This window comes from Cajanus cajan, chromosome 5, assembly GCF_000230855.2.
Source record: "Cajanus cajan strain Asha chromosome 5, NIPB_CcT2T_4, whole genome shotgun sequence".
NCBI classification, from domain to species: Eukaryota; Viridiplantae; Streptophyta; class Magnoliopsida; order Fabales; family Fabaceae; genus Cajanus; species Cajanus cajan.
The window spans coordinates 21,407,841-21,430,119 of NC_138521.1; the positions used below are offsets into that span (position 1 = coordinate 21,407,841).

The 22,279-nt window shown below is 41.7% G+C and overlaps 1 protein-coding gene across 1 annotated transcript; it reads left to right on the plus strand.

Moving 5' to 3' along the window:
• The first annotated feature begins 9,720 nt into the window (after positions 1-9,720).
• LOC145957895 (uncharacterized) lies at positions 9,721-14,439 on the plus strand. Its single transcript, XM_083074323.1, has 2 exons — positions 9,721-11,280; positions 11,377-14,439. The coding sequence occupies exons 1-2, from the start codon at positions 9,721-9,723 to the stop codon at positions 14,437-14,439; spliced, it is 4,623 nt and encodes a 1,540-aa protein (XP_082930449.1).
• Positions 14,440-22,279: the final 7,840 nt, after the last annotated feature.

A 22,279-nucleotide genomic window follows, 5' to 3' on the forward strand; every position in this document is an offset into this window, starting at 1 on the left:
ACTATAGGCCCGTGAACGTAAAGTCTAATCCGCGTGAATGTAAAGTCTCATCATTTCTCTAGCTAAGTGTGAGGGTAAATTTATTATCCTTGACAACTTTTCTCTTCATTATGTAGTCCTCAATTCTTCAGTTGATATTTTCATTTTGCAACTTTTCTCTTCATTCTCATATCTCTATCTCTTGATTCTGCATATTTTTACTTTCATTTTCAAAATGTCTTTCATTTGCTTATTGTATTATAATGTTAGTAGAATTAACAATGATCAAGGTTGCAGTTTTACAGGTAACACAAAAATAATTCGTCTAAATCATGGATTGGATTTTGAATCTTTAAAGAAAAAAATTCATGCCAAATTGAAATTGCATCATAACCAAATTGTTCCTAGCATCACTTGTAGATATTTATAATCTCTGAATCCCATTTTTTATCTAGTTGGAGAAATTGCAGACGATGAAGATGTTGCATGCATGCTTAATGGTTTTGAACGCCAAAGTTATATGGTTATGGTAGAATTATATATCGATGTTGATATTGTTGACACATCTTCTTTTTCTTTACAAGATTTAACTACAACTGTAATAGCTCGATTTTCACAGATTTTTTTGAAGGTCCAAAGGCCCAATAGAGGTGATTTAGTAGCCCAGAACGGACCGTTTCCAAATTGGAACGGGTTGTTACAAACTACTAAAACGAGAGTGATTTTGTAGTTTAGAACGGGTCGTTCCCAAACTGGAACGGGCCGTTCCAAAATACAAAAATTGTCTACAAATTTTAGATGGGAACGGGGCATTCCCAAATTGGAACGGGGCGTTCCAAATCACAAAAATTCCTATAACCCTAATTGAGAACGGGTCGTTCCAGATATGGCTGTTGTGGGTTAAGTGCAACCCCAGAACGGGCCGTTCTGGTTTGAGAACAGGCCGTTCTGGATGAGAATTTTACACATGCCATCAGAGTCCAGAACGGGTCGTTCCGGCGACGCCTGATGCCTATAAATAAAGCGCTCTGGCACTCCCAAAATCACACTTTTCAGTTCTGACTTCTTTTTTCTACATTCTCTTCTTTTCCTTCTACACTCTCTGAAGATCGAGGGGCACTTAGAGGAGGAGACCAAGGAGATCTCTGTTTTAGTTTCAACTGCTGTTTATACAGGTATAGGGGAAAATGAGATTATTTATATATAGAGTTACATGAGGGAATTGGGTAGAGGAAGAGTCCCTTAGGATTATGAGTAATTTTATAATTATTTATGTTTGGAGAATTATTGGTCTTATGTGATTTTATATGTATTTAGGACTACAAATATATGATTAATTTGTAAAAATGATGCTTTGGGAGAGAGAACGAAATTATAGAAAAGTGTCTGTAAGTTAGATTTTGAAAAAATTGGATTATTTCTGTTTGAGGAATTGATGATCCCATTAGACTGTATATGTATTGAGGATTAGAAATATGCTAATAATTTGTAAGAATGATGATCTGGGAGAGGGAACGAAATTGTAGAAAAATGTCTGTGAGCTAGGTTTTGGAACAATTGGGGTTTTACTCTTTATGTTAAGATTATATTAAATGTGTAATTCCATTGATTATTATATTAATTGATAACATGATGTTGCGAATGGTATGTTATGACTTAACTGGCCAATTAATTATGATGTGAGTATGTGAACATGAGATGAGATGTTGTGTGGAATGTGAATGTGATGTGATTATGGTTCTTCACACTTATGACCAGGGGTGAGCACGACCCTGGATTGTTACATGGGTATCGTGACCTTAGATAACATGTCAGGGGTGAGCACGACTCTGGATTGCTACGTGGGTATCGTGACCTTGGATAACATGTCAAGGGTGAGCACGACCCTAGGCTAGATATGCTACAGGAAAACGTGACCTTGACACAGTGTTATATTAGGGGTGAGCACGACCTTGGATTGTTACGTGGGTATCGTGACCTTGGATAACATGTCGGGGGTGAGCACGACCCTGGGCTAGATATACTACAGGGGAAACGTGACCTTGGCATAATGTTATATTAGGGGTGAGCACGACCTTGGATTGTTAAATGGGTAACGTGACCTTAGCATAGTGTGAAGTGCAAGATTTGTGATGATTGGTGTGATTGCGAATTATGACGTGATGATGATGCATGATTGATCGAGTTATGATAAGTTAAAATGTTTATGAATATTTTATTAAGTATAGAGTTATAATGAGACGATATGTTGCGTTTTCCTTATGTGCTTTATATATAAATGTTTTCTTTTCTCACCGTATAATTTGTGGATGTTTTAGGTGAGGAAGATCCGGCTATGAGTGACATCTAGAATGCTAAAAGTTGAGTTATGGGTGTGCTCTGATAGTGTGACATCGGGGCAGAGGGTCTTAGGATATGAATATTTAATTGGAGTTGTATCTTTCTTTTAAAAAAAATTGTAAACTCTTATGTTTTATTTTTTTCAAGTTTCAATTATCATGAACATTGAGGAATAACTATGAAAGTTTTATGTGAACCCTTTTACCAAACTCATAAATTTTATTCTTTAGTTTATTTACATTTTTTACAATATATATATATATTGGGGTAGTAAGGGTGTCACATTTAGTAGTATCTGAGTCGGTCGATCCAATCAGCCGTGAGTTATGAGTCTATTATGCTTGTTTGGTAGATGAATGATGGAATGCATTGATTGTGAAGCTTATTGGTGTGCTAGTGTGATTGATTATGTTTGTTGTTATTTAATTGTGTGTACTCTAACAATGTTTTGCTTTTTGATGAGGATAATGATGATGATGTTGATGTGTCCTACACTTTTATTGTTTTCTCAGAATTTGGCCGAAAGACATGATATAGCTTAGTTGATGTTATTCATAATTGCTTATTTGTTTTGATACTTCTTGCTTACGTAATAAGTAGTGATTGAGTGGTATCGCTCGTGTTGCGAGCATATGTGCCAGTAGTGGTGGATGAAGCCTTGTGCTAGCCAACTAGAACTATTAGAAACTTGGATGTGGGTGAGACATTGATTTGTCGAGTGTATTAAGAGTTTACGATTGGTGGAGTTTCTGACATCTATAGTTGTAGCGGTTGAATCCAAGGTGGTTGTATGTTGAGAATTGGAGTTTTGATATTCTTGATGAGAGATTGGAACGTTGGTAATTTCCTTGAGTGTTGGTGTTTGCATGTTAACCTTTTATGGTTTAGGTAGCATGTGAGTTTTATTCTCTAAGTCTTTTGTGATGAATATGTGAGTTGTTTTGGTTTAGGATTGTAGTGGGAAGCTTGAATATGAAGTTGAGGTGTGAGTTTGGAAGGGTTGAGGTATTTTTGTGGCCTTAGATATATTGATACACTATTGCTGTCTGGTGTAGAAGATATTTTTGCTGCAGTGTTGTTGTGCCAGTATGAGTACTGTATTGCAATAATTAGATTTTGTGGTCTTCATGAAAGTTGTATCCTTGGATGTTATCTTTTTAATTGAACTGGAATTAGGTAAAACGGAGGTCTAGAACTTCAGTTATAACTGCTTTGGTGATCAGAAGACTAGTTGTAAGCATTAAATATATTTGTTGTGGTTTTTGAATTTTTAGCTAAGAAGATGATCTTTTTAGAATCTTATGTCTTCATAAGAGTTGTAGCTTATTCTCTTAGCTTTCTTTTGAGATAGGTTTGAGATCATTGGGATGAGTATAACTCTCTGTGTGTCATTTGCGTTGATAGTTGTTGAAGGGAGGAATATGTTGTCATGATGTTTTTGAGTTGTTAGGCATAGCAAGGATAAAAACTGATTTGGATATGATGTTCTGAGGTGTTTTCATTGAGAGGTTGTTTAAGATGGTATGATGCTATGTGGTAAGGTTGGTTCATGTACATGCTATATGGTGTAAACGATGACTGATTCGTACATGCTTATGGATGGTATATATGAAGGATTAAAGTAGGTATTCTAATATGATTTGATATGAGGATAGATGACCTTATGGATCAATTAGTGAGTGTTTATGTGTTTAGTAAGATTGACCTTAGGGTGTGATATTATCAGATTGGAGTTGAGAGTAAGGTTATATCCAAGACAGATTTAGGCTAAGTTATCTAAGTATGATTTTTGATTGTATGAAGTGAATTTTATAGGCCCTATAATTTCTAGCAGAGGTATAATGTAGATCTACTTAAGGTAGCAGTCGTGCTTAAGTGGGAGATACCAAAGTCAGTTAGTGAGATTATGAGTTTTCTTGGATTAGCTTATTATTATAGGAGATTAATTGAGTAAATTTCTAAGATAGCATTACCTTTGACTAGATTGACTAGGAAGGAGTTGCCTTGTGAAGGATGGCAAATGTGAGAGTAGGTTCCAAACTCTTAAGGAAAGATCGACTGGTACACCAATGTTAACATTGGTCGATCTTAGTAAGTCTTTTGTGGTATATGTTAATGTTTCTAAGATAGGTTTGGGTGGAGTGTTGATGCAGGAAGGAAAGGTATTAGCTTATGTTTCTAGGCAATTGAAAATTCATGAAAGGAATTACTTACCCATGACTTTAAGTTAGCGGTTGTAATATTTACACTAAGATTTGGAGACACTACCTATATAAGTCTAAGCTTGAGGTATTTAGTGATCATAAGAGCCTTAAATATCTTTTGACCAAAGAAGTTGAATATGAGAAAAAAGAGATAGTTGGAATTTCTCAAGGAATAAGATTTTGATCTTATTTGTTATTTGGCCAAAGCCATTGTGGCGACCGATGTTTTGAGTAGGAAACCTTCATATTTATCTTCCCTTGTGATTAGAGAGATGGATCTTTTTGCTCAAATTGGGGATTTAAGTTTGAATCATGAGATTACCCTTAGTAGTATGAGACTACGTATGACTGGAGTAACTAGTGGATTGTTAAAGAAAAATTGGAGGAACATAATTAGTTGATTCATTTTGGTGATAAGATATGAGGCTATAGGACAAGATAATGGATAAGAGTTTGCCTTGGGTATATATGAAGTGGTATGACTTTGAGATCGAGTATGTGTACCTAGTGAACTTATGTTTAGGTGTTTGATCTTTAAAGAGGGTCATAGAAGAAAAGCTAATATTGCGGCAAATGCCTTGAGTAAGATGACCATTCACCTACCATCTTTGATGATTTAAGGGTTGGATTTGATTAAAGAGTTAGAAACTTAAGCGTGATGTGTGAGCTCACCCTTAGAAGCATTGAATTGAGTATGTCGAAAGTGACTAGTGCACGAGATTAGAGAAGCCTAGGAGTTAGATCCTTTCTTAGTGAACCAAATGGAAAGGATTGGTAGGGGTATGGGTAACCCTTTATGAGTGGAATTTGATGGTGTTTTGGGGTTCAATGATAGGATCTATGTGCCTAGTAACCCCCAAATTAAGGAAGATGATGTTAGAGGAAGGACATAAGAGTACTCTTAACATTCATTTAGGAGCTACTAAGATATATCAGAGTGGCGCAGCGGAAGCGTAATGGCCTAAGGTGAAGAAAGGAGTAGAGAAATTTGTGAACTCGTGTTTAGGGATGGCAAATATACCCGTACCCGCGGGTAATACCCGAACTCGTCCCGACTTTGACGGGGAATACCCGGTTTGACCGGGTACGGGTAAAACCCGATATATTAAATCGGGTACGGGTACGGGTACGAGTATGTACTTACCCGCCCCGTACCCGTACCCGTACCCGTCCCCGTTCTTATTTTTAATTTAATATTCACTTTCAATTTAATTATATTAAAAAAATTTAATATTTTTTATATGTGATTTTTTATTATAATATGAGATAAAGAAATAACCTAATTATAATTATAATATAATAAAAAAATAATTTAAAAATATCATTTTTTTTACAAAAAATAAAAAATAAAAAAATTGACGGGTACGGGTATGGGTACGGGTATACTCGATACTCGACGGGGACGGGGATGAGGATGAAAATCTATACCCGACGGGTATGGGGACGAGGATGGGGATGAGTTTAACTTGCGGGGATGGGGACGGGTATCATGAAACCCGTACCCGCCCCGCCCCGTTGCCATCCCTACTCGTGTTTAGTATGCTAGAAGTCTTTAGGACTTTTGCAGCCTTTAGACGTCCCATTTTGGAAGTGAGATGGTGTGTAGATAAACCTTGGTTGTAGGCTTGCCTAAGATGATTACAAAATTTGATTCTTTTTGGGTTATAGTGGTTAGACTCACCAAGTTTACTTGCCTTACCCTCGTTGATAATAGATATTCCTTGGTGAGATTGTTAGAGTTGTACATGAGTAAGGTAGTGAGGTTGTATGGGAATTAGAAAACAAGATGCGAGGAGTCTAACCATTTCTGTTTTCAAGTGAATTTCGGGGACGAAATTTCTAAAAGGAGGGAAGAATTGTAACAGCCCGATTTTCACAGATTTTTTTGAGGGCCCAAAGGCCCAATAGGGGTGATTTAGTAGCCCAGAACGGGCTGTTCCCAAATTGGAAAGGGCCGTTCAAAAATACTAAAACGAGAGTGATTTTGTAGTTCAGAGCGAGTCGTTCCCAAACTGGAACGGGCCGTTCCAAAATACAAAAATTGTTTACAAATTTTAGATGGGAACGGGGCGTTCCCAAATTGGAACGGGGCGTTCCAAATCACCAAAAATGCCTATAACCCTAATTGAGAATGGGTCATTCCAGATATGGCCGTTGTGGGTTAAGTGCAACCCCAGAACGGGCCGTTCTGGTTTGAGAACAAGCCGTTCTGGATGAGAATTTTACACATGCCGTCAGAGTCCAGAACGGGCCGTTCTGGATTTGAAACGGGCCGTTTCGGCGACGCCTGATGCATATAAATAGAGCGCTCTGGCACTCCCAAAATCACACTTTTCAGTTCTGACTTCTTTCTTCTACATTCTTTTCTTTTCCTTCTACACTCTCTGAAGATCGAGGGACACTTAGAGGAGGAGACCAAGGAGATCTCTGTTTTAGTTTCAACTGCTGTTTATCCAGGTACGGGAAAATGGGATTATTTATCTGTAGAGTTACATGAGGGAATTGGGTAGAGGAAGAGTCCCTTAGGTGATAGACTATGGCCAAGGCCAAGGAATCCAAGAGATGATATCTTAAAAGAACCAAGAGGAATGAGATGATCTTAAAGACCTTTTCATATGTTTGTACATATAGTAGTCTCTTTGTATAGGCTTATTTTTGCCTTTGTATTTGTGAGGCACTTTACTTGCTTTTATTAGTGATTGTATATTGATTTTAGGGTAGGTTACTTGGAGATTTTAACTTCATTTAACCTCCTTTGTTGATACACTCATCTTCTATTTTTTCAGTAGGGAAAAAGGGGTGGCATTTAGCAATGCTTGAGGGTGTGAATAGTAAATGGGTCAGAATTGGGCCTAGGAAAAATTTTACATATTGGACTCATTTTGCTCCTAATTTTTCATAGGTTTGATCTAGCTAGGTTTCATCATTTTTGGATGGACCTAACTAGACCAAACCAAACATTTTTGAAAATAAATCATGGAACAAATGAGAGCTAAATCCGCCTAGCCTAGTTTCCCTCTCCTTGGCCGAAATTTGTTCTTCACTTAGGGTTGAGAAGCTTGTGCTACAAGCTTCTCCTTAGCTTGCTTCCCAAGCAAGCTAAGTGAGAAGCTTGCTCCACAAGTTTCTAAACTCACCTAGAAGGTCAACTACCCTTACCATGGTTCCTAGTGAACCATGGTTAAGGTTAGCTTGCTCCTTAAGCTACCTACCTCTATATATTTGTAATTTCTACTCTTGTAATCACTTTTGACATTTATGAGACTTAGAATTCAGAAATTCTCTCACATTTCAAGAGTCCAATTTCGTGGAGAATCTCCTTCTTCTAGAAGCTTCACAAAGGAACTTCTCTTTTGTGCTTGGTTCCTCAAGTTTCTCTCCTTCAAGAGAAACCAAACCACCTTGGGAAGCATCTTCAAGCTTTTGAAGCTTGAACTCTTCCAAATCTTCCATTAACATGAAGAACCTCAAGAGAAGAAAGGACTTAGCATGGTTCAACTTGAAGAACATCAATCTTCTCCAAGTAGTTCCATCATTAGGATTATGAGTAATTTTATAATTATTTCTGTTTGGAGAATTATTGGTCTTATGTGATTCTGTATGTGTTTAGGACTACGAATATATGATTAATTTGTAAAAATTATGCTCTAGGAGAGAGAATGAAATTATAGAAAAGTGCTTGTAAGTTAGGTTTTGGAAAAATTAGATTATTTCTGTTTGAGGAATTGATGATCCCATTAGACTGTATATGTATTGAGGATTAGAAATATGCTAATAATTTGTAAGAATGATGATCTGGGAGAGGGAACGAAATTGTAGAAAAGTGTCTGTGAGCTAGGTTTTGGAACAATTGGGGGTTTTACTCTTTATGTTAAGATTATATTAAATGTGTAATTCCATTGATTATTATATTAATTGATAACATGATGTTGCGAATGATATGTTATGACTTAACTGGCCAATTAATTATGATGTGAGTATGTGAACATGAGATGAGATGTTGTGTGGAATGTGAATGTGATGTGATTGTGGTTCTTCACACTTATGACCAAGGGTGAGCACGGCCTTGGATTGTTACATGGGTATCGTGACCTTCGATAACATGTCAGGGGTGAGCACGACCCTGGGCTAGATATGCTACAGGGGAAACGTGACCTTGACATAGTGTTATATTAGGGGTGAGCACGTCCTTGGATTGTTACGTGGGTATCGTGACCTTGGATAACATGTCGGGGGTGAGCACAACCCTAGGCTAGATATGCTACAGGAGAAACGTGACCTTGGCACAATGTTATATCAGGGGTGAGCACGACCTTGGATTGTTAAATGGGTAACGTGACCTTGGCATAGTGTGAAGTGCAAGATTTGTGATGATTGGTGTGATTGCGAGTTTTGACGTGATGATGATGCATGATTGATCGAGTTATGATATGTTGAAATATTTATGAATATTTTATTAAGTATAGAGTTATAATGAGACGATATGTTGCGTTTTCCTTATATGCTTTATGTACCGGAGAGACCGTATCGGTCACGTGGGCCAACACGTGCCATTTCGTCAGACACCCATGCATAGCCACGAACAAGCATCACCATCAACGTCGGCTCGGCATGAGGCCGAGAACCGACATCAGTCTGGTTAATGCAAATATGGACCATCATCATTCATCGAGTCGGCTCGGTCAGGTACCGTTCCGACATAGAACATACCGGAAGTATACAGGCTGCCGTATACGGACTAGACGGTTCGGTCATTTGCCGTTCCGACTAGTATTGATTAGCCGGCTCGGCCTCTTGCCGAAGGGTTAAGCAAGTCATAACAAGTAATCACAATCAAGAAAGGTAAGTACATGATTAAAGCCTAAACGACCAATTAGTACCGTATTACCTAATTTGGTAAATATCTGAGAGGGCCCATCACGCTCAGGCCCATGTCAGATGCTATAAATAGGTCACACGTAACAAGGTATGTCACTGTTCATTCATTACCCTAGAAAATCGTGCCCACACTGACTTAAGCATCGGAGTATCTTTTGCAGGTACCTCCCCCTCCGAAGAATCCACCTAGAGCTCTCGTTCGGTCCTCATATTCCCCTGAAGATTACGAGTGTACCCTCAGGCAGGTACATTTTGGCGCCCACCGTGGGGCCGAACCGATAGATCTCGAGAAAGACGTATCCAGCACTGTTTCGACATCATGGTGAAGACAAGGAAGACTAACGCTGAACACCAGTCCGAGGAGGAGCATCAGTCCGGGGCCGAAACGGTAGAGGAGACAAACTTGACCGATGTGGTACGACAAATGAAAGAGGAAATGATTGCCATGAAACAGCAGCGAGAGAGAGATGCCGCCGAAATGGCTGCGTTGAGAGAAGAAAATGCTGCCCTGAAAAACCAATACCGAGATCCCACCTGGAAACCATCCGAGACGACCCATACTCAGGGGTCGTTTCATTCACACGGACACCACACCCCTGCCAACCACACCTCTATTGCCACCCCAGCCGCTCATGCTTCAGCTAGTAAGCCGATACTGCCGATGCCGGCTGGAGCACATCGGCATCCCTTTACATCAAATATCATGCACACCGCGCTTCTTGATCATTGGAAGTCGTTGCCTCTCGACAAGTACGATGGGACCACTGATCCCGATGAACACGTAGATGTGTTCTTGACTCAAGTCACTTTAAGCACAACCGATGATGCCGCCTTATGTCGAATTTTCCCAACATCGCTAAAAGGACGAGCTCTGAGTTGGTTCACTCGGCTTCCGGCCAACTCAATTGATTCGTTTAGTACATTGGCCTCCCAATTCACAATTCAGTTTGCTACCAGTAGGCCTCACCAACTGACCTCGTTGGCTCTGGTAAGCATTCGTCAGGAGAAAAAGGAATCCCTTCGGACATTCATGAGCCGATTCAACAAGGCGGCACTGGAAATCCGAGACCTAAACCCGGCCGTCGCCCTGCATCATCTGACTACCGCCTTGAAGCCAGGTCCCTTCGCCAACAGTATTTGCAAGAAGCCACCATCCGACATGGATGACCTTCGGCGACGAGCCGATAAGTATATGCAAATGGAGGAGCTAGCTGAGTTTCGCAACCAAGCTAGAGCAGAAGTAGCGGCAAAGCCTGAAAGGCCAGTCGAGAATAATTTCCGAGGTCGCCCGAAAGAATTGGTACCTCGGGAGAGACCCCCTCGTGGCCCAAGGCATTCCCAGTACACACCACTTAACACTAACAGAGCAGCCATACTAGAGCAAGCGCTGGCCTCGGATGTGTTGGCCGTTCCAAAACGAGCTTCTACCCCCCCCAGGGCCGACACAACAAAATCTTGCCGCTACCACCGCAATCGGGGGCATTCGACAGAAGAATGCGCGGCTTTAAAAGACAAGATCGAAGACCTAATCAAACAAGGCCAGCTACAGGGTTTCATCGACCGACCGCACACAACTCGGCACGCAGACCGGTCAAGACGGCATGACCCTGAGCAAAGGAGAATGGAACCACGTCAGTATAGAGAACGGAGTCGGTCCAGAGAAAGACGAGATGTCGAACCCTCGTCACAGCCTCGGCGAGTCATCAATACCATAGCAGGAGGATTTGCTGGCGGTGGCTCATCTTCCTCATCGCAACGGAGGCATCTACGGGCCGTTCGGCATGTTCACGCCGTTGAAACAGTCCGTCGGCAATTACCTACTATCACCTTTACCGAAGCCGATTTCAAAGGCATTGATCCGGACCAAGACGACCCAATGGTAATCAGTGTAGAAATCCATAACTGCATTGTGCGTAAAACGTTGGTAGACCAGGGAAGCTCGGCAGATATCTTGTACTAGAACACGTTCAAACAGTTGGGTATTCCAGAATCCGAATTGGTCCCCTACAACGAGCCACTGGTGGGGTTCTCTGGTGAGCGAGTGAAGACGAAGGGGTATATCAAGCTGTCCACACGGTTCGGATTTGATGAAGCTGATCACCGCGATATCCCAGTCAAGTACGTAGTGGTGCATGCCAACACATCTTATAATATTCTGCTAGGACGACCGTCCTTGAATCGGCTCGGAGCCATTGTCTCCACTCCTCATCTGGCCATGAAGTTCCCGGCTGAGTCCGGACGAATCGTCACCATACACGCTGACCAGAAAATGGCGCGCGAATGTTATTTTAGTAGTTTAAGGTTGCCGAGAATGGAGGAGCCAACCGAACCGAGAAGGGTGCACTCGGTTTCGCAGCAGTCGGCCATCGACCTCGATCCACGAATCGATCAGGAGGAAAGGGTAGAGCCCATTGAAGATAAACAACCCTTCCAAGTAGGAACGACAAAATCCCAAGTTACTTACTTGGGAACCTATTTAACCGAAGGGGAGCGCCTAGCCATTCAGCGTGTGGTCCTCGAGAATAGAGACTTGTTCGCTTGGCACCCATCTGATATGCCTGGCATTGACCCCAATTTCCTGTGCCACAAACTCTCCGTTAGCAAAGAGGCTAGGCCGATTGCTCAACGGCGCCGGAAAACGGGGGAAGAAAGAAAAACCGCCATCGAAGCAGAGGTGACCAAGTTGCTAGACGCTCAGTTTATTCGAGAGGTGCACTACACGACTTGGCTGGCTAACGTGGTCATGGTTAGAAAGTCAAATGGGAAATGGCGTATGTGCACCGATTATACCAATTTAAATAAAGCCTGCCCAAAAGACGCCTACCCACTCCCGAACATCGATCGGCTCGTCGATGGGGCATCCGGCCACAAATTTTTGTCTTTTCTGGATGCTTACTCGGGATACAACCAGATCCGGATGCACCCCCAAGACGAAGAAAAAACTGCATTCATCACCGAAACAGCCAATTACTGTTACCGGGTGATGCCGTTCGGATTAAAAAATGCCGGGGCCACATATCAACGTTTGATGAATAAAATCTTCCACAACCAGATCGGCCGAAGCATGGAAGTTTATGTTGATGATATGGTGGTAAAATCAAGTGATGTATCGGCACATACGCATAACTTGGCCGAAGTGTTCCAGGCGCTTCGGCAACATCAGATGAGACTCAACCCCGAGAAATGTGTGTTTGGAGTTTCGGGCGGCAAGTTCTTGGGATTCATGCTATCCAACCGAGGTATTGAGGCGAATCCGGATAAATGCCAAGCTATCTTGGACATGAAAAGCCCGACAACGTTGAAAGAGGTTCAAAAGTTAGCCGGACGGCTCACTTCGTTGTCTCGCTTCCTTCCCTGTTTAGCCGAGATTGCCGGGCCGATCCTACTCTTGCTGAAGAAAACGCAACGATTCAAATGGGCCCAAGAGTGTGAAGAAGCTTTTCAGCAGTTTAAAAACCGGCTCGGCATGCCCCCAGTATTATGTAAACCGGTCGTCGATGCAGATATGATTATCTATTTGTCGGTTTCGGACAGCTCCATCAGTGCCGTTATGATGCAAGAAAACCAAGGTCCACAGCTCATCTATTTTATTAGTCGGACGTTGCAGGACGCCGAGCGAAGTTATCAATTGCTCGAGAAGGTTGCCCTAGGACTCGTCTACGCCGACCGACGGTTGAGACAGTACTTCCAAAGCCATAAGGTTGTCGTCCGAACCGACTGTCCGATCGCAAAGGTCCTTCGGAAGCCAGAAATTGCCGGCCGAATGATGGCGTGGTCGGTTGAGTTATCTGAATTTGACATATCCTTCGAGCCAAGGGGCCCTATTAAATCACAACATTTGGTAGATTTCGTCAACGAGCTCACTCCTCCAGGATCCTTCGAAGACCAACCTTGGATCCTTCATGTGGATGGATCATCTAACGCCCAAGGTAGTGGTGCAGGCATAATCCTCGCTAATCCTTCAGGCATCACAATTGAGCAATCCCTTCGGTTCGGCTTCCGCGCGTCCAATAACCAGGCCGAGTATGAAGCTTTAATAGCCGGACTTAGATTAGCCACAGAGATGAATGTTAAGAAGGTCATATGCTGGACCGACTCGAAAATAGTTGCCGAACAAGTCAACGACAACTTTCAAGTCAAAGATGCTAATTTGTTGCAGTATTATCACCTCTTCCGAAAACTCAAAGATGATTTCACCGAGGTTCAAATTCGGCATATCCCAAGAAGTAACAACGAACGAGCCGATCAGTTAGCTCGGCTCGCCAGCACCAGAAAGCCAGGACAGCTAAGAACAACAATTCACCTCGAAGTCCCCTCTCCAAGTGTGGCCGTCGATTGCATGGCTGCCGAGGTCGAAGTTCCAAGCTGGCTGACTCCTATTCGGAACTTCATCCTCCAGGGAGAATTGCCAACTGATTCGGTGGAAGCCAGAAAATTGCGAACCCAAGCAGCTCGGTACTCCATCATAGCCGGCGAACTCTACAGGCGCGGATTCTCCACCCCGTTGCTTAAGTGTATTGACAATCTCCAGGCCGACTATGTGATGAGGGAAATTCACGAAGGCATCTGCGGATCCCATTCCGGAGGCCGAACTCTTGCGGCAAAGGTATCACGAGCCGGATATTATTGGCCAACTCTAAAAGGAGATTATGCTGAGTTTGTTAAGAGGTGCATACAGTGTCAACGGCATGGGAATCTAATCCACGCCTCGGCCGCCGAACTACACAGTATCAGCTCTCCATGGCCGTTTGCGTTATGGGGAATTGACGTACTTGGCCCATTCCCCATGGCGAGAGGACAAGTTAAGTTCCTTCTCGTGGCAGTAGATTACTTCACAAAATGGATTGAGGCCGAACCACTTGCTTGCATCTCTGCTGCTAACGTCCAAAAGTTTGTATGGAAGAACATCATCACCCGTTTCGGCATCCCATACGCCATCATTTCAGATAACGGTCTCCAATTCACGGACAAAAGGTTCAACTCATTCCTCGAAAACCTTGGCATTCGGCACAGGTTCACATCGGTTGAGCACCCTTAGTCGAATGGCCAGGCCGAAGCGGCCAACAAGGTTATCCTTACCGAACTGAAAAGAAGACTCGGCTCGGCAAAAGGAGTATGGGCTGATGAATTACCAGAAGTCCTCTGGGCATACCGATGCACACCACAGTCCACCACTAAAGAAACCCCCTTTCGCCTAACATATGGTGCCGACGCAATGATACCGGTTGAAGTAGGGGAGCCATCATTCAGACGACAACATTTTCAAGAGGACTCCAATGACACATCTCTTCGGGCCGAACTAGATGTTCTTGAGGAAGTACGGGACAATTCGCAGGTAGTGGCCGAAGCATGCAAGCAACGCATGAGTCGGCGCTTCAATTCTAACCTCAAACCAAGAACATTTCACGACGGAGATCTTGTATGGAGGGCAACCGGCTCGGCAAGGCGCAACCCGTCTGAGGGCAAACTGGCAGCCAATTGGGACGGCCCGTTTCGAGTGCGCCACGCTCTTCATAACGGGGCATACAAGTTGGAGGAGTTATCCGGCAAAGTCCTCCCACGCACATGGAACTCTACGCACTTGAAGACTTACTATAGCTAGTTGTCTATTTCACAAACTTGTAAGCGTTGTAAGGGTGCACTCTTTTCCTTGAACCGGTCTTTTTCCCTCTTAAAAAATAGTGAAAAGAGGTTTTGGCCGGCAAGGTTTTTAACGAGGCATCCATTTATCAATAACAACACGATTCAATCACTCATGCTTTAATTAAATTATTCAAGTCTTCCCTCCCGAGATGTCTCTCGGCCAAGGATGTGGCTTTAATTAAATTATTCAAGTCTTCCCTCCCGAGATGTCTCTCGGCCAAGGATGTGGCTTTAATTAAATTATTCAAGTCTTCCCTCCCGAGATGTCTCTCGGCCAAGGATGTGGCTTTAATTAAATTATTCAAGTCTTCCCTCCCGAGATGTCTCTCGGCCAAGGATGTGGCTTTAATTAAATTATTCAAGTCTTCCCTCCCGAGATGTCTCTCGGCCAAGGATGTGGCTTTAATTAAATTATTCAAGTCTTCCCTCCCGAGATGTCTCTCGGCCAAGGATGTGGCTTTAATTAATTATTCAAGTCTTCCTTCCCGAGATATCTCTCGACCAAGGAGACGGCTCACGCAAATTAAGTTGTTAATCACCACAAGAGTTCACGCCAGTTATAACATAAAGAACGGAGAAATTTCATTAAAAGAGAAAGGTACATTATCAATAGGCGCTATCGGCCCCATAATACAAAAGAAACATTTAAGACACTACTTCTGCCTCCCCCTGAACTGGACCATCCTCAGGTGCAGCCTCCTCGTTCAGAGTCTCCTCTTCGTTCGGCCCAACTGGCCGAGCCGGAGCCTCCTCGTCGGCTTCCTGATCAGGTGGAATGGAGGTCATATCCACCAACTTCCCTTGGAAAAAATCTTTTGTCATGTCCAGGTGGAAGTCAGGGGGAAAGTCACCGAAGTAGCAAGCCTGCCGAGCAGCTTGAGCAAAACCGGCCTGATGCTGACTGAGAACCTTGGCGCGCGCCTTCTCCTGATAAGCACCAAAGGCAGCCTTTTCAGCATCCAGCTCCTTGCTCAGAGCTGTCACCTTATCAGTCTCGCCCTTCAGAGCAAGTTCGAGACGCTGTACCTTTAAGGCCAAGTCATCAGCGGTTCTTCCTCGGCGATCCATCTCGGACTGATACTTGCTACTAGCCGTCTGGGCGTCGGTCAAAGCAGCCAGTGTCTCTTGAAGAGACTTCTCCTGCTCAGCTAGCTGTTTGCGCAACTCATCAGCCTCACCGTTCGGCTGCATGACAATACTCTGTGCCATGGCCACAGCGCGCACTTGGAACTCACAAAAGAAGCTCCATTTCTGCGCCGAACTCATTCGGCTCAGCAGCCCCTGCCCTACCTCGGAGGTCAGGTCTTGACTCAGGAAATCCTGAGCGTTAACATTGCCAGCCAAGAAACTTGGTGCCGACAAGCTTTCGGGAACAGGGGGGCTAACCACTCGGCGCTGTTTTGCCCGGCGACTCTCCTCCTCGGCCCTAGAGTCAGGCCTTCTTTTTTCAGGTTGGGGCCGGGTGGTCTTCTTCGGCCGAGACGTGGGTCCGACCCCACTACCTTGACCAGCTGGTTGATTCACGCGCGCGGCCGGCGCAGGCCTATTCGCGGTGTTCGACGCAAGTTGGTTCCGAAGCAAGTTGCGGATATCCAAATCGTCATGAGCCGCCATTATACCTGCACATCATTAGTCAAAATCAATGATAACACTTGAATTCAAACAAGTAGGAAAAATACTATACCGATCAATTCTTCGACCACATCGGCCGAATCAAACAATCGGACAAGAGGACGGCATGGTAAGGGCCGAGGCAACTTGTTTGTGATGATTGGTGTGATTGCGAATTATGACGTGATGATGATGCATGATTGATCGAGTTATGATAAGTTAAAATGTTTATGAATATTTTATTAAGTATAGAGTTATAATGAGACGATATGTTGCGTTTTCCTTATGTGCTTTATATATAAATGTTTTCTTTTCTCACCGTATAATTTGTGGATGTTTTAGGTGAGGAAGATCCGGCTATGAGTGACATCTAGAATGCTAAAAGTTGAGTTATGGGTGTGCTCTGATAGTGTGACATCGGGGCAGAGGGTCTTAGGATATGAATATTTAATTGGAGTTGTATCTTTCTTTTAAAAAAAATTGTAAACTCTTATGTTTTATTTTTTTCAAGTTTCAATTATCATGAACATTGAGGAATAACTATGAAAGTTTTATATGAACCCTTTTACCAAACTCATAAATTTTATTCTTTAGTTTATTTACATTTTTTACAATATATATATATATTGGGGTAGTAAGGGTGTCACATTTAGTAGTATCTGAGTCGGTCGATCCAATCAGCCGTGAGTTATGAGTCTATTATGCTTGTTTGGTAGATGAATGATGGAATGCATTGATTGTGAAGCTTATTGGTGTGCTAGTGTGATTGATTATGTTTGTTGTTATTTAATTGTGTGTACTCTAACAATGTTTTGCTTTTTGATGAGGATAATGATGATGATGTTGATGTGTCCTACACTTTTATTGTTTTCTCAGAATTTGGCCGAAAGACATGATATAGCTTAGTTGATGTTATTCATAATTGCTTATTTGTTTTGATACTTCTTGCTTACGTAATAAGTAGTGGTTGAGTGGTATCGCTCGTGTTGCGAGCATATGTGCCAGTAGTGGTGGATGAAGCCTTGTGCTAGCCAACTAGAACTATTAGAAACTTGGATGTGGGTGAGACATTGATTTGTCGAGTGTATTAAGAGTTTACGATTGGTGGAGTTTCTGACATCTATAGTTGTAGCGGTTGAATCCAAGGTGGTTGTATGTTGAGAATTGGAGTTTTGATATTCTTGATGAGAGATTGGAACGTTGGTAATTTCCTTGAGTGTTGGTGTTTGCATGTTAACCTTTTATGGTTTAGGTAGCATGTGAGTTTTATTCTCTAAGTCTTTTGTGATGAATATGTGAGTTGTTTTGGTTTAGGATTGTAGTGGGAAGCTTGAATATGAAGTTGAGGTGTGAGTTTGGAAGGGTTGAGGTATTTTTGTGGCCTTAGATATATTGATACACTATTGCTGTCTGGTGTAGAAGATATTTTTGCTGCAGTGTTGTTGTGCCAGTATGAGTACTGTATTGCAATAATTAGATTTTGTGGTCTTCATGAAAGTTGTATCCTTGGATGTTATCTTTTTAATTGAACTGGAATTAGGTAAAACGGAGGTCTAGAACTTCAGTTATAACTGCTTTGGTGATCAGAAGACTAGTTGTAAGCATTAAATATATTTGTTGTGGTTTTTGAATTTTTAGCTAAGAAGATGATCTTTTTAGAATCTTATGTCTTCATAAGAGTTGTAGCTTATTCTCTTAGCTTTCTTTTGAGATAGGTTTGAGATCATTGGGATGAGTATAACTCTCTGTGTGTCATTTGCGTTGATAGTTGTTGAAGGGAGGAATATGTTGTCATGATGTTTTTGAGTTGTTAGGCATAGCAAGGATAAAAACTGATTTGGATATGATGTTCTGAGGTGTTTTCATTGAGAGGTTGTTTAAGATGGTATGATGCTATGTGGTAAGGTTGGTTCATGTACATGCTATATGGTGTAAACGATGACTGATTCGTACATGCTTATGGATGGTATATATGAAGGATTAAAGTAGGTATTCTAATATGATTTGATATGAGGATAGATGACCTTATGGATCAATTAGTGAGTGTTTATGTGTTTAGTAAGATTGACCTTAGGGTGTGATATTATCAGATTGGAGTTGAGAGTAAGGTTATATCCAAGACAGATTTAGGCTAAGTTATCTAAGTATGATTTTTGATTGTATGAAGTGAATTTTATAGGCCCTATAATTTCTAGCAGAGGTATAATGTAGATCTACTTAAGGTAGCAGTCGTGCTTAAGTGGGAGATACCAAAGTCAGTTAGTGAGATTATGAGTTTTCTTGGATTAGCTTATTATTATAGGAGATTAATTGAGTAAATTTCTAAGATAGCATTACCTTTGACTAGATTGACTAGGAAGGAGTTGCCTTGTGAGGGATGGCAAATGTGAGAGTAGGTTCCAAACTCTTAAGGAAAGATCGACTGGTACACCAATGTTAACATTGGTCGATCTTAGTAAGTCTTTTGTGGTATATGTTAATGTTTCTAAGATAGGTTTGGGTGGAGTGTTGATGCAGGAAGGAAAGGTATTAGCTTATGTTTCTAGGCAATTGAAAATTCATGAAAGGAATTACTTACCCATGACTTTAAGTTAGCGGTTGTAATATTTACACTAAGATTTGGAGACACTACCTATATAAGTCTAAGCTTGAGGTATTTAGTGATCATAAGAGCCTTAAATATCTTTTGACCAAAGAAGTTGAATATGAGAAAAAAGAGATAGTTGGAATTTCTCAAGGAATAAGATTTTGATCTTATTTGTTATTTGGCCAAAGCCATTGTGGCGACCGATGTTTTGAGTAGGAAACCTTCATATTTATCTTCCCTTGTGATTAGAGAGATGGATCTTTTTGCTCAAATTGGGGATTTAAGTTTGAATCATGAGATTACCCTTAGTAGTATGAGACTACGTATGACTGGAGTAACTAGTGGATTGTTAAAGAAAAATTGGAGGAACATAATTAGTTGATTCATTTTGGTGATAAGATATGAGGCTATAGGACAAGATAATGGATAAGAGTTTGCCTTGGGTATATATGAAGTGGTATGACTTTGAGATCGAGTATGTGTACCTAGTGAACTTATGTTTAGGTGTTTGATCTTTAAAGAGGGTCATAGAAGAAAAGCTAATATTGCGGCAAATGCCTTGAGTAAGATGACCATTCACCTACCATCTTTGATGATTTAAGGGTTGGATTTGATTAAAGAGTTAGAAACTTAAGCGTGATGTGTGAGCTCACCCTTAGAAGCATTGAATTGAGTATGTCGAAAGTGACTAGTGCACGAGATTAGAGAAGCCTAGGAGTTAGATCCTTTCTTAGTGAACCAAGTGGAAAGGATTGGTAGGGGTATGGGTAACCCTTTATGAGTGGAATTTGATGGTGTTTTGGGGTTCAATGATAGGATCTATGTGCCTAGTAACCCCCAAATTAAGGAAGATGATGTTAGAGGAAGGACATAAGAGTACTCTTAACATTCATTTAGGAGCTACTAAGATATATCAGAGTGGCGCAGCGGAAGCGTAATGGCCTAAGGTGAAGAAAGGAGTAGAGAAATTTGTGAACTCGTGTTTAGGGATGGCAAATATACCCGTACCCGCGGGTAATACCCGAACTCGTCCCGACTTTGACGGGGAATACCCGGTTTGACCGGGTACGGGTAAAACCCGATATATTAAATCGGGTACGGGTACGGGTACGAGTATGTACTTACCCGCCCCGTACCCGTACCCGTACCCGTCCCCGTTCTTATTTTTAATTTAATATTCACTTTCAATTTAATTATATTAAAAAAATTTAATATTTTTTATATGTGATTTTTTATTATAATATGAGATAAAGAAATAACCTAATTATAATTATAATATAATAAAAAAATAATTTAAAAATATCATTTTTTTTACAAAAAATAAAAAATAAAAAAATTGACGGGTACGGGTATGGGTACGGGTATACTCGATACTTGACGGGGACGGGGATGAGGATGAAAATCTATACCCGACGGGTATGGGGACGAGGATGGGGATGAGTTTAACTTGCGGGGATGGGGACGGGTATCATGAAACCCGTACCCGCCCTGCCCCGTTGCCATCCCTACTCGTGTTTAGTATGCTAGAAGTCTTTAGGACTTTTGCAGCCTTTAGACGTCCCATTTTGGAAGTGAGATGGTGTGTAGATAAACCTTGGTTGTAGGCTTGCCTAAGATGATTACAAAATTTGATTCTTTTTGGGTTATAGTGGTTAGACTCACCAAGTTTACTTGCCTTACCCTCGTTGATAATAGATATTCCTTGGTGAGATTGTTAGAGTTGTACATGAGTAAGGTAGTGAGGTTGTATGGGAATTAGAAAACAAGATGCGAGGAGTCTAACCATTTCTGTTTTCAAGTGAATTTCGGGGACGAAATTTCTAAAAGGAGGGAAGAATTGTAACAGCCCGATTTTCACAGATTTTTTTGAGGGCCCAAAGGCCCAATAGGGGTGATTTAGTAGCCCAGAACGGGCTGTTCCCAAATTGGAAAGGGCCGTTCAAAACTACTAAAACGAGAGTGATTTTGTAGTTCAGAGCGAGTCGTTCCCAAACTGGAACGGGCCGTTCCAAAATACAAAAATTGTTTACAAATTTTAGATGGGAACGGGGCGTTCCCAAATTGGAACGGGGCGTTCCAAATCACCAAAAATGCCTATAACCCTAATTGAGAATGGGTCATTCCAGATATGGCCGTTGTGGGTTAAGTGCAACCCCAGAACGGGCCGTTCTGGTTTGAGAACAAGCCGTTCTGGATGAGAATTTTACACATGCCGTCAAAGTCCAGAACGGGCCGTTCTGGATTTGAAACGGGCCGTTTCGGCGACGCCTGATGCATATAAATAGAGCGCTCTGGCACTCCCAAAATCACACTTTTCAGTTCTGACTTCTTTCTTCTACATTCTTTTCTTTTCCTTCTACACTCTCTGAAGATCGAGGGACACTTAGAGGAGGAGACCAAGGAGATCTCTGTTTTAGTTTCAACTGCTGTTTATCCAGGTACGGGAAAATGGGATTATTTATCTGTAGAGTTACATGAGGGAATTGGGTAGAGGAAGAGTCCCTTAGGTGATAGACTATGGCCAAGGCCAAGGAATCCAAGAGATGATATCTTAAAAGAACCAAGAGGAATGAGATGATCTTAAAGACCTTTTCATATGTTTGTACATATAGTAGTCTCTTTGTATAGGCTTATTTTTGCCTTTGTATTTGTGAGGCACTTTACTTGCTTTTATTAGTGATTGTATATTGATTTTAGGGTAGGTTACTTGGAGATTTTAACTTCATTTAACCTCCTTTGTTGATACACTCATCTTCTATTTTTTCAGTAGGGAAAAAGGGGTGGCATTTAGCAATGCTTGAGGGTGTGAATAGTAAATGGGTCAGAATTGGGCCTAGGAAAAATTTTACATATTGGACTCATTTTGCTCCTAATTTTTCATAGGTTTGATCTAGCTAGGTTTCATCATTTTTGGATGGACCTAACTAGACCAAACCAAACATTTTTGAAAATAAATCATGGAACAAATGAGAGCTAAATCCGCCTAGCCTAGTTTCCCTCTCCTTGGCCGAAATTTGTTCTTCACTTAGGGTTGAGA